Source organism: Columba livia, chromosome 2 (assembly GCF_036013475.1).
Source record: "Columba livia isolate bColLiv1 breed racing homer chromosome 2, bColLiv1.pat.W.v2, whole genome shotgun sequence".
Classification (NCBI taxonomy): domain Eukaryota; kingdom Metazoa; phylum Chordata; class Aves; order Columbiformes; family Columbidae; genus Columba; species Columba livia.
The window spans coordinates 161,856,019-161,867,889 of NC_088603.1; the positions used below are offsets into that span (position 1 = coordinate 161,856,019).

Sequence of the window (11,871 nt, forward strand, 5' to 3'; positions counted from 1 at the left end):
AACAGCACACAGATTTTGTTGTAGTAGCGTCTTTGCAATCCTAATTTGCTCCCTGCACAACCTCATGACATCCCTGTAGTCCCTCCTGAGTTACCTGCCCCTTCCTGTAAAAGTCATAAACTCTCATTGTTTTACCAAGTTCCAGCTAAAGCTCTCTGTCTAGCTAGGATGGTCTTCTTCCCCATAGCTTCATATTATTGCCCTGGGGGACTCTCTACGAACATTACAGAATCATTGTGAACCTCATCTCAGAAACTACCCCTGTAGCTCCCTTGCTCCAAAACCCTGTGTTGGATAACAAATCCACACAGATACAAGCTTAAAAGCAAGAGGGGCACCAAGACATGCACAGATCAAACCCAATCAGGAATCCAGGCCTAAAGACAGGCTTAGAGAGATGTTAGCAAAGAGGGGACAGACCAAAGACCAAAGCTCCTCATGCCTGGCACAGCTCCAGAGCCCAGACCAGTCTGCCAGAGCTGCAAGGAAATGGGGCCCCCCCTTCACAACACACCCTCAAACCACACGAGTGCCATGGGATGACCTCACTGACGACACCCCACCTTCTCCTATGCTTTGCCCACGTCCTCTGCCTGCCCTGACACACACCACCAACGCCAAGCCCTTGGCCTCTAATGCTCACACTGCCTTGGAGCTGGCTGGCCAGTCTTGTAGAATCATAGAATTGTTTGGGTTACTAAAGAAATTTTGGATCATCAAGTCCTGCTGTTAACCCAACAATAGTCTACAACTATTAACCTAACATAATTCTACCACTAACCCCTGTCATCAAGCATCACATCTACGCATCTTCTGCACACCTCCAGAGATGGTGACTCCACCACTGCCCTGGGCAGCCTGTTTCAGTGCACCAAAACCCTTCAGGAAAAGCCATTTTTCCTAATAGCCACACTAAACCTCCCCTGGGGCAACTTCAAGCCACTTTCTCCAGTTCTGTCAGTTGGGAGAAGAGACCGACACCCGCCCCTCTACAACCTCCTTTCAGGCAGTTGCAGAGAGAAAGGTCTCCCCTCAGCCTCCTGTTCTCCAGATTGAACCCTCCAACTCCCTCAGCTGCTCCCCATCCCAACTGTGCTCCAGACTTTTCACAAGATTCCTTCCCCTTTTCTCAATTCGCTGCAGAACCTCAAGCTCTTTCTTGTCATTAGGGGCCCAAAAACGAACCCCAGATTCTGCGTGCAGCCTCACCAGCACCAAATACAGGGGGATGCTCACCGCCCTGCTCCTGCTGGTCACAATTGTGATGACACAGGCCAGAATGCTGTTGGCCTTCCTGACCACCTGGCCACACGCTGGCTCATGTTCTGCCAGCTGGTCACCAGTAGCCCACGTCCTTTTCCAACAGGCAGCTTTACAAACTGTCTTCCACCAAGCCTCTAGTGTTCCATGGGGTGGTGGTGATGCACGTGCAGAAACCGACACTTGGCCTTGTTGAACCTCAGACAATTGGCAGCTTATCATCGATCCAGCCAGCCCAGATCCTTTTCTAGAGCTTTCTTACTGTCCAGCACATCAGCATTCCTGCCCAACTTGATGTCATCTGCAAACTTACTAAGGGTGCACTCCATGCCCTGGTCGAGATCACGAAGAAACAGAACTGGCCCCAGTACTGAGCCCCAGGGAATACCTCTTGTGAGCGCCCACCAACTGCATTTAACTCCAGTCATCACAACTCTTTGAACACAGCCTTCCAGCCAGTGTTTTAGCCAGTGAAGATTACACCTGTCCAAGCCATGAGCAGACACTTTCTCCAGGAGAAATTATGTCAAAGACTTACCAAAATCTTACTACATAGCACACACAGCCATTCCCTCATCCAATAAAGTGGGTAACCTTGTTCATACCAGGAGATCAGGTTGGTCAAGCAGGACCTGCCTTTCATAAACCCATGCTGACTAGGTCTGATGACCTGCTGGTCCTGTACCTGCCATGTGATGGCACTCAGGATAATCTGTTCCACGACCTTACAAAGCAACAAGGTCCAACTGACACATCTGTAATTCCCCATATCCTCTTTTCGGTCCTTCTTCTAGATGGGTGCCACATTTGGTGACTTCCAGTCAATGGGGACCTCCCCAGAGAGTCAGGTCTGATGATATATGACGCAAAGTGGCTTGGGGAGCATCTCAGCCAGCTCTCTCAACTCCTGGGGAGAACCAATCTGGCCCCATTCACGTGTGTGGGCCAAGTGGTGTAGCAGGTCACCAACCATTTCCCCTTGGATTCCTGGGGCTTTGTTCTATGCCCCATCCTCGTCTTCCAGCGCAGGGAGCTCGGTGCACGGAGAACAACTGGTTTTATGCTTAGAGACTGAAATAAAGAAGGCATCAAGGCCTTTTCCTCATCCATTGTAAATGGGTTGCTCCCTGAATCCACTACAAGTTGGAGATTCTCCTTAGCTCTCCTTCTGTTGCAAAAAATATACCGAAATAAGTTTGTATTGTCTTCTATAGCAGGAGATGGATTAGGTTCTAGTTGGGCTTTGGCCCTTCTAATTTCCCCAATGAATAACATCAAAATACCCTGGTGTTCCTCCTGAGTATCTTGTCTTATCTGGCAGACATCAAAAACTCTCTTTTTTCTCATCAGTTCAAGCCAAACCTCTCAGTTAAGGCCAGGCCAGTCTGCTTATCTGCCAGCTTGTCTTTTGGCATACGGGGACTGTCCCTCACACATGGGGAATCTTCTGGTACCTTCTCACAGAAGAAAACCATGACACCCATATGCTAAAAAATCTGTGCTGCATAAAATTAATACACACAGCTATAAGCTTACAAGAAATAGGGCACCAACACAACCACAGAGCACAATCAAGACCAAAGGCCAGGCCTAATGAGACGCTTAATGAGATGGCAGCAGTCAGGTGAGGGATCAAACACCATGGAAGAGGCAGACCCTCAAGCCCAGCACAGCTCCAAAGCCCAGACCACTCTTCCAGCTATGCAGGAAATGAGGCCCCATCCACACAATGCAACTACAAACCACACGAGTGCCGTGGGATGACCTCAGTGACGACACCCCACCTCTCCTACTCTGGCCGCGTCCTGTGATCGACCTGACACACACGATCAACGCCGAGTCTTCAGCCTCTAATACTCGCACTTCAAAGCTGCTGCCAGGGCCAAGTGGACACATCCTTAAGACAAGAACAAGAAATTGGAGCATTGTGGGAAGGAAAACACACCCTCCTCATTCCTGGCCAGGCTGTGGCATCAAAGAGCTGCTGGCTGCAAATTGTCGCCATGTGCAAAGGCTGTCCCGCCCCTCGGGGACCAGCATAAAAGCCGGCCCAGCGCCTCTCTCCCTCACAGACTTCTCCTGACGCCTTCTCCTCCCTCCGCGCTCAACAAGGTGAGCCTCAACCCCCTTCCCCTCCTTCTCCTGCCCCGCCTGGCCCCTCTCTTCCAGCACGCTCTGCCCCCAGCCTCGGCAGCCCTCACGCCTCCCCACCGCCACGCTCCCCACAGCCCCACACCAGCCTCCCCACTCCCTCGCCCTCCTGCAACACCGCTCCTCGCACCCCCACACCCCTGCGCTTGCTCAACAGCCTCTCGTCCCTTCCAGGGCCCCTCCACACCACACACATGGCCTGCTACGACGTCTGCCGCCCCTGCGGACCCACCCCGCTGGCCAACAGCTGCAACGAGCCCTGTTCCCTGCAGTGCCAGGACTCCCGCGTCGTCATCCAGCCTCCCGCCGTGCTGGTCACCCTGCCAGGACCCATCCTCACCTCCCACCCCCAGAGCACCGCCGTCGGATCCTCCGCATCGGCTGCCGTGGGCAACGAACTCGGTGCCCAGGGAGTTGCCATCAACTCCGGCGCTTTTGGCTACGGCTTCGGAGGCCTGGGCTGCTTCGGTGGCAGAAAGGGTGGATACATCTGCTAAGGGCTCTCGCCACCACCCGTGATGCCAACCACACACACCCTGGAAGCCACGCCACACATTCAGGACATGCACCTCTAGGCCCTTCCTGGCACATGGACCTGCTGTCCACGGCTCCTCGTCTGCAGGCACCAAGCACGGAAGCGGGGAAGTTGCCAGCCTGGGCTGCCTGCGTACCTTGATGAAGGTCCTTCTCCTCTTCTCCCACATCTTCCTTTGCACCTCAGACTTGTGCTGTTCCACTTAGCACTCCTGCCTTTTCACATTTCTCCCTCAATAAAGTTCTCCTTCATCCCAGCTTGAGATGCAGCCTATTGTCTTTTTCTCCCACGGCTCGTCCAACTTCACTTGAGAAAAACCAGGACTCAACAGCCCATCATGGTGGGTGGAAAAGAATAACACGACCTCTTCCAGGAAATATGCCACCACCAACACTAGTGCCCACTGGCTTCCAGGATGTGACACAAACCCATCCCTGGCTCAAGCAGAGCCTTCCACATGACAACGCTTCCCTGCGCACATCTTGGACAAGATCATGCCAACACACACATCAATAAGTCTCTTCCCCAGCATGACTCTCCAGCCCTACCAGCAAATACACTTCATTTCCTCCCCTCTGAAAGTTCCACGTTAATAACATCCCCCATGTGCTCTTTTCGTCCTGGCTAAACATCCCAGCTCTCTCAGCCTCTCCTCCAGTGGAAGATGTTCCAGACCCTATAGCATGTTCATAAAAGTGCACTAATACATCCATGTCCTTGAACCACTGGGGAACTCAGTCCGGCACGCAGGACTCCACATGAGACCTCACCAGTGCTGGCGAGAGAAGAACAGCCACCTTCCTTAACCTCCTGTCAAGTCTTTTCTCAACTGGAGACTTGATGGCCCCTTTTGCGTAGAGGGTTCATTTCCAGCTTAGGGCCCATTTCTTCTCCACCAGAACCACAAGACCCTTCTCTGACAAGCTGTTTTCTGTTCAACTGTCCCCCATTCATTCCTGCTGCCAGCTCTGAGTCCTACACAGAACAGGACTTGGCCTCTCCCCTTGCTCAGTTCCATGAGACTCCCCTGTGCCAAGGAAATGAGAAAACTCCATCGTCAAGCATGTGTTTAAACCACGTTTTCCCACTGATTTATACACATCCATATACACAAGCCCCCCTTTCTAGGGGGCAGATGTGAGTCCACCCGACTCACCAGCTCCACCAGCCCAGCCCTGCACTGGCCCAACCTGCCTCTTGCCTGCCAGGCGCTCCAGCACCATCAACACACACGCACAGAGACCCTTCCTGCCCCACCTCATCTTCCTCACCGACAAACACTGCTCATGCGGTGAACAACCCTCACGACACTCACCTCCTCTGAATTCAGGCAGGTCTTGGGAGGCCAGAGATGTTCTCACTCACTGCAAGCCAGCCAACGTTATTCCAGTTTGTAAAAAGGGCGTGAGTGAAGAGCCAGGAATCTGCAGACCTGTTAGTCTGACCACAGTACCTGGAAAATTATGGAGAAGAAACAACTGAGTGCTGCTGAGAGACAATTAAAAGACAATGCAAGCATCAGGCAGTCAACATGTGTTCACTAAGAGGAAGTCACATTTAGTTATTTTGATCTTCTTCTACAATAAGGTCACCTGCCTCGTGGATGAAGAGAAGGAAATGGATGTAGCTTTTCTTGATTCTAGCATGTTTTTTGATCCTGTCCATCACAGCATAATTCTGGACAAGTTGTCCAGCTGTCAGATGAGCAGGGACCTGGTACACTGTGTGAAGACCTGGCTGAAGGCCAGAGCTCAAAGTGTTGGAGGCAATCTGGCTACGCATGGCTGGTCACTGGTCACCGGCGGTGTTCCTCAGGACTCGGTCCGAGAGCCAGCTCTTTTCCAGATTTTTATCTACGATCTACATGAAGGAGCTGATTGCATCATTAGCAAGTTTTCTGATGATACCAAACTCTGAGGTTCTGTTGATTCTCTTGAGGTACAAGAGGCCTTGCAGAGCCATCAACGTTGATCAGAACAATGGGCAAACATCAATTGCATGAAATGTAAAAGGAACAAATGCCAAATCCTTCACATGAAATGAAGCAATTCTGGACACAAGTACAGACTGGGAGAAGAGTGGCTGGAGAGCAGCCCTGCAGAAAGGGATCTGGAGTACTGGCTGACAGCCGCTGAACATGAGCCAGCAGTGTGTGTCCTGGCAGTCAGGAGCACAAAACCCATCCCGGGAAGCTTCAAGCACAGAATCACCAGCGGCTCAAAGAGATTATTATCTCACTGTATTCTGTGCTGGTGTGGCCTCATCTTGAGTACTGTGGGAACTTCTGGACCCCACAATTTACAAAGGATCTCAAAGTGCTTGAAAGCATCCAGAGGAGGGCATCAAAGTCAGTCAAAGGGATGTAAGGCAAGTCCTAGAGGAGCAGCTGAGGACAATGACGTAGTCTAGATTGGAGAGAGGGAGGCTGAGGGGCGACCTCATTGCTCTCTGCAGCTTCCTGAGGAGGGGACGTGGAGAGGGAGGTGCTGAGCTCTTCTCCATCAGATCCAGTGACAGGACACACGGGAATGGTTCAAAGCTGCACCACTGCAAGTTTAGACTTGACATTAGGAAATATTTCTTCACTGAGCTGGTGGTCAAAGACTGGAAGAAGCTTCCTAGAGAGGTGTTCGATACCCCGAGACTGTCGGTGCTTCTGAGGCATTTGGACACTGCCTTAATACCATACTGTAACGTCTACTCAGCCCTGACGTGGTCAGGAATTTGGACTCAATAATCACTGTCCCTTCCAACTGGAGCACTGTAGCGTCATCTATTCTCCTTCACCAACCTTTTCTCATGCAGACATCCCCACCAGGTTCTCAGGCGCACAGTCCCACACAGCACGCACGCCTCCCATTGCCCCTCCACTACGCCCAGTCCCACTCTGGCCCCACAAACCCTGCACACAGAAATGGCCTCACCCCTCAGTGCTCACCCCACATTCACCCCCCAAAGCCGTCACTCACCAGCCTCCCCTGCCTGCCGGTCCCGCTCCCCTGGGCCTCTCACCGGCCTCACCAGCTCTCCCAGACCTCACCAGCCTCAGCCCCCAGTCGCAGCCTCCCCTCCCCACAGCCAGGCACTGCCTCAGCACTCACTGACCAGCCAGTCAGGGGGCAGGTAACAGACTGACCTTCAGGCAGCAGGTAACAACCTGCCAGTCAGGGGGCAGATAACAATTTGACCATCGAGGGCAGCTGACAGGCAACAGCTGCTATAGAAGCCCCTGGAAGGTTCCAGAAGGTGCCTGTCAGGACTTGAAAATCAACAGCGCCACTAGAATAAATAGATAATCTTCAGCAGACAAACACAAAACAACTGCTGGGAGGGCTGGTGGGTGAACAAGGAAATGAATGAGTAGAAATGCTACTGAAAACTAAACCAAAGGCCTTGCAGGACAGCAGCTGGGGGACTTAAGAGAAGCAAGATGGTGTGAAAATGCCCTGATTAAATACCAATGCCGCTGAAAAAAAATTCACTAAATCAATATATATCAACAGACACTGCACTTTGTGCCTGGCCTGCAGGTTCTCAGGTCCACCCATGTGGGATCCCATCTCCACATCTCCCCTTCCTGCCAGGAACCCGTACAAACCAGACAAGGTACCCAGGTCACAACGCCCTTGCTGTAGGGTCCTCAGCTGACCCAGGTGTGGGTCCTTGTTGCACTGTGACCCTGGATGAACAGTCCCTGCTCCACCTACAAGGGAGTAACCGGCCACTGTCTCACCTTGTTACAGGGTGGAGCCCGGGGTAGAGCATCCCATCTTCATAGCAGGGTGACACAGTGACCCATGCAGGGGGTCTCTGGACCACCAGCCTCCCTGCTGCAGGGTCCATGGAGCACCAGTGCAGGGGACACCAAGCGACCATCCCTGTGCTCTGAGGTCACACAGAAAGCCCCTTTGTGAGGTCACCGTCCCCCTCAGTGTGGGGTCCCTGAGGCACAGCCTGGGGCACTGAGGACCAGGAGCAGGAACAAGCCTGTGACCCTGCTCTGCTGGCAAGATGGGGCTCTGGGCTGGCCTGACCTTGGCTGGATGGCAGGTGCCCACCAAGCTGCTCTATCACTCCCCCTCCTCAACTGCATGAGGGGAGAAAATCTGAGGAAAGGCTCCTGAGTCTTTGTAAGGACAGGGAGATCTCCAGAGGCTGCAGTGGGACAATCTGCTCCAGCGTGGGGTTCACAACGGGCTGCAGGGGAATCTCTGCTCCAGCACCAGGAGCACATCCTGCACCTCCTTCTTCACTGACCTTGCTGTCTGCAGAGATTTTTTTCTCACATATATAACCGCTCTCTTCCAGTTACAATTTTGCAGTCCTTTTCCCCCTTCTTAAAGATGTTCACGCATCTGTGCTACCACCATTGCTGCTTGGCTCAGGTTTCACCATCAACCAGTCTGGTTGGAGCTGGCTGGTGCCATTGAATGGAATCAAAGAATTGTTTCAGGTACAAAAGACCTTTAAGATCATCAAACACAACTGTTAACCAAGCAATACCAAGGTCACCACTAAACCATGTCCTCAAGCACCACATCTACACATCTTTTAAACACCTCCAGGGATGATGACTCCACCACTACCCTGGGCAGTCAATGCTTGACAACAATATTGGTGAATAAATTTCCCTAATATCCAATGTAAATCTCCCCTGGTGCAGCTTGAGGCCATTTTCTCTTGTCCTGATGCTTCTTCCTTGGGAAAGACACTGACACCTACCTCCCTAAAACCTCCTTTCAGTTAGTTGTAGAGAGCGAGACGGTCTCCCCTCTGCCTCCCTTTCTCCAGGCTACGCTTACCGAGGGTCCACTCGATCCCCTCATCAGACCATGGAGACAGATATTAAACAGAACTGGCCCCAGCACTGAGCCCTGGGGAACACCACTTGTGAGCAGCCACCAACTGGATTTAACTCCAGTCACCACAGATATTTGGGCCCAGCCATCCAGCCAGGTTTTTTGCCAGTGAAGGACACACCTGTCCAAGCCATGAGCAGCCACTTTCTCCAGTTGAATCAGTGTCAAAGGCTTTAATAAAGTCCAGGTAGACAACATCCACAGCCATTCCCTCCTCCACTAAGTGGGTCACCTTGTCAGAGAAGGAGATCAGGTTGGTCAAGCAGGACCTGCCTTTCATCACCCCATCCTGACTGGGCCTGATTGCCGGGTTGTCCCGTACATGAAGTGTGATGTCACTCAACATGATCTGCTCCATGACCTGCCCTGGCACCAAGGTCAGACTGACAGTCCTGTAGATGCTCGGATCCTCTTTCTGTCCCTCCTTCTTACATAAGCAGCACATTTTCCAACCTCCAGCCAAGCAGGACCTCCCTGGTGAGCCAGGACTGCAGATAAATGATGCAAAGTGGCTTGGACAGCACCCTCACCAGTTCTCTCAGTACCCTTGGCTGGATCTCATCAGGCTCCCTAGATTTGTGTCCAACTGGTGTAGGAGGTTTCAACCATTTCCCTTTGGATTCTGGGTGCTTCGTTCTGCTCCCTGTCTTCTACATCAGAGGCTTGGTATCCAGAGAATAATTGGTCTTATTAGAAAGGCTGAGATGAAAAAAGGCATTATTTTCTTCATATTTTGTCTTGTGATTGCCCCCACAACCAGTAAAGGATGGAGATTCTCGTTATCCCTCCTTTTTTTGGAAACGTATCTCTAGAAAAATTTTATTATATTTAATAACAATAACCAGATTATGTTGTAACTACGCTTTCGCATTTCTAATTTTCCCCCTGCATAACCTCATGACATCCCTGTCGTCCTCCTGAGTTACCTGCCCCTCCTCTAAAAGTCAGATACTCTCATTATTATCCAGAGATCTAGATAAAGTTCTCTGTTTAGGCAGGAATGTCTTATTCCCCGCAGCTTCATGTTTTTGCAAATAGGGATTCTCTATGAACATTACAGAATCCTTGTGAGCCTTATCTCAGAAACCATCCCTGTAGCTCCCTTGGTCCAAAACATTCTGAATGTATAACAAAACCACACAGCTACAAGCTTAAAAGCAAGAGGGGCGCCAAGACATGCACAGATCAAACCCAATCAGGAATCCAGGCCTAAAGACAGGCTTAGAGAGATGTTCGCAAAGAGGGGACAGACCAAAGACCATGTAAGAGGCAGCTCCTCATGCCTGGCACAGCTCCAGAGCCCACACCAGTCTGCCAGAGCTGCAAGGAAATTGGGCCCCCTCTTCACAACACACCCTCAAACCACACGAGTGCCATGGGATGACCTCACTGACGACACCCCACCTTCTTCTACGCTTTGGCCGCGTCCTCTGCCCGCCCTGACACGCGCCATCAACGCCAAGTCCTTGGCCTCTAATGCTCACACTTCAAAGCTGCTGCCAAGTCCAAGTGGACACGTCCTCAAGACAAGAACAAGAAATTGGAGCATTGTGGGAAGGAAAACACACCCTCCTCATTCCTGGCCAGGCTGTGGCATCAGACAGCTACTGGCTGCAAATTGTCGCCATGCGCAAAGGCTGTCCCGCCCCTCGGGGACCAGCATAAAAGCCGGCCCAGCGCCTCTCTCCCTCACACACTTCTCCTGACGCCTTCTCCTCCCTCCGCGCTCAACAAGGTGAGCCTCAACCCCCTTCCCCTCCTTCTCCTGCCCCGCCTGGCCCCTCTCTTCCAGCACGCTCTGCCCCAGCCTCAGCAGCCCTCACGCCTCCCCACCGCCACGCTCCCCACAGCCCCACACCAGCCTCCCCACTCCCTCGCCCTCCTGCAACACCGCTCCTCGCACCCCCACACCCCTGCGCTTGCTCAACAGCCTCTCGTCCTTTCCAGGGCCCCTCCACACCACACACATGGCCTGCTACGACGCCTGCCGCCCCTGCGGACCCACCCCGCTGGCCAACAGCTGCAACGAGCCCTGTTCCCTGCAGTGCCAGGACTCCCGCGTCGTCATCCAGCCTCCCGCCGTGCTGGTCACCCTGCCAGGACCCATCCTCACCTCCCACCCCCAGAGCACCGCCGTCGGATCCTCCGCATCGGCTGCCGTGGCCAACGAACTCGGCGCTCAGGGAGTTGCCATCAACTCCGGCGCTTTCGGCTACGGCTTCGGAGGCCTGGGCTGCTTTGGCGGCAGAAGGGGTGGCTACATCTGCTAAGGGCTCTCGCCACCACCCGTGATGCCAACCACACACACCCTGGAAGCCACGCCACACATTCAGGACATGCACCTCTAGGCCCTTCCTGGCACATGGACCTGCTGTCCACGGCTCCTCGTCTGCAGGCACCAAGCACGGAAGCAGGGAAGTTGCCAGCCTGGGCTGCCTGCGTACCTCGATGAAGGTCCTTCTCCTCTTCTCCCACATCTTTCTTTGCACCTCAGACTTGTGCTGTTCCACTTGGCACTCCTGCCTTTTCACTTTTCTCCCTCAATAAAATTCTCCTTCATCCCAGCTTGAGATGCATCCTATTGTCTTTTTCTCCCACGGCTCGTCCAACTTCACTTGAGAACAAGCAGGACTCAATAGCCCATGATGGTGGGTGGAAAAGAATAACACAACCTCTTCCAGGAAATATGCCACCACCAACACTAGTGCCCACTGGCTTCCAGGATGTGACACAAACCCATCCCTGGCTCAAGCAGAGCCTTCCACATGACAATGCTTCCCTGTGCACATCTTGGACAAGATCATGCCAGCACACACATCAGTAACTCTCCTCCCCAGAACGACTCTCCAGGTATCCCAGCAAATAAACTTCATTTCCGCCCCTCTGAAATTTCCACATTGATAACATCCCCCATGTGCTGTTTGCCTCCTGGCTAAACATCCCAGCTCTCTCAGCCTCTCCTTCAGTGGAAGATGCTCCACACCCTTTAGCATCTTCATGAAACTGCAATAATACATCCATGTCCTTCGTCCACTGGGGAACTCAGTCCTGCACGCAGGACTCCAC

General features: G+C 52.6%; 2 protein-coding genes across 2 annotated transcripts; both read left to right on the forward strand.

The window, feature by feature from the left end:
• The first annotated feature begins 3,339 nt into the window (after positions 1–3,339).
• LOC135578890 (feather keratin-like) lies at positions 3,340–4,202 on the forward strand. The gene is made up of 2 exons (XM_065055264.1): positions 3,340–3,372; positions 3,586–4,202. The coding sequence occupies exon 2, from the start codon at positions 3,606–3,608 to the stop codon at positions 3,906–3,908; it is 303 nt and encodes a 100-aa protein (XP_064911336.1). The 5' UTR covers positions 3,340–3,372; positions 3,586–3,605; the 3' UTR covers positions 3,909–4,202.
• Positions 4,203–10,478: 6,276 nt separating this feature from the next.
• On the forward strand, positions 10,479–11,375 carry LOC135578891 (feather keratin-like). Its single transcript, XM_065055265.1, has 2 exons — positions 10,479–10,540; positions 10,753–11,375. The coding sequence occupies exon 2, from the start codon at positions 10,773–10,775 to the stop codon at positions 11,073–11,075; it is 303 nt and encodes a 100-aa protein (XP_064911337.1). The 5' UTR covers positions 10,479–10,540; positions 10,753–10,772; the 3' UTR covers positions 11,076–11,375.
• Positions 11,376–11,871: the final 496 nt, after the last annotated feature.

What these genes read in the sequence shown, in the direction of transcription:
- LOC135578890 (XM_065055264.1), top strand. Translation starts at nt 3,606, where the DNA reads ATGGCCTGCTACGACGTCTGCCGCCCCTGCGGACCCACCCCGCTGGCC.
- LOC135578891 (XM_065055265.1), top strand. Translation starts at nt 10,773, where the DNA reads ATGGCCTGCTACGACGCCTGCCGCCCCTGCGGACCCACCCCGCTGGCC.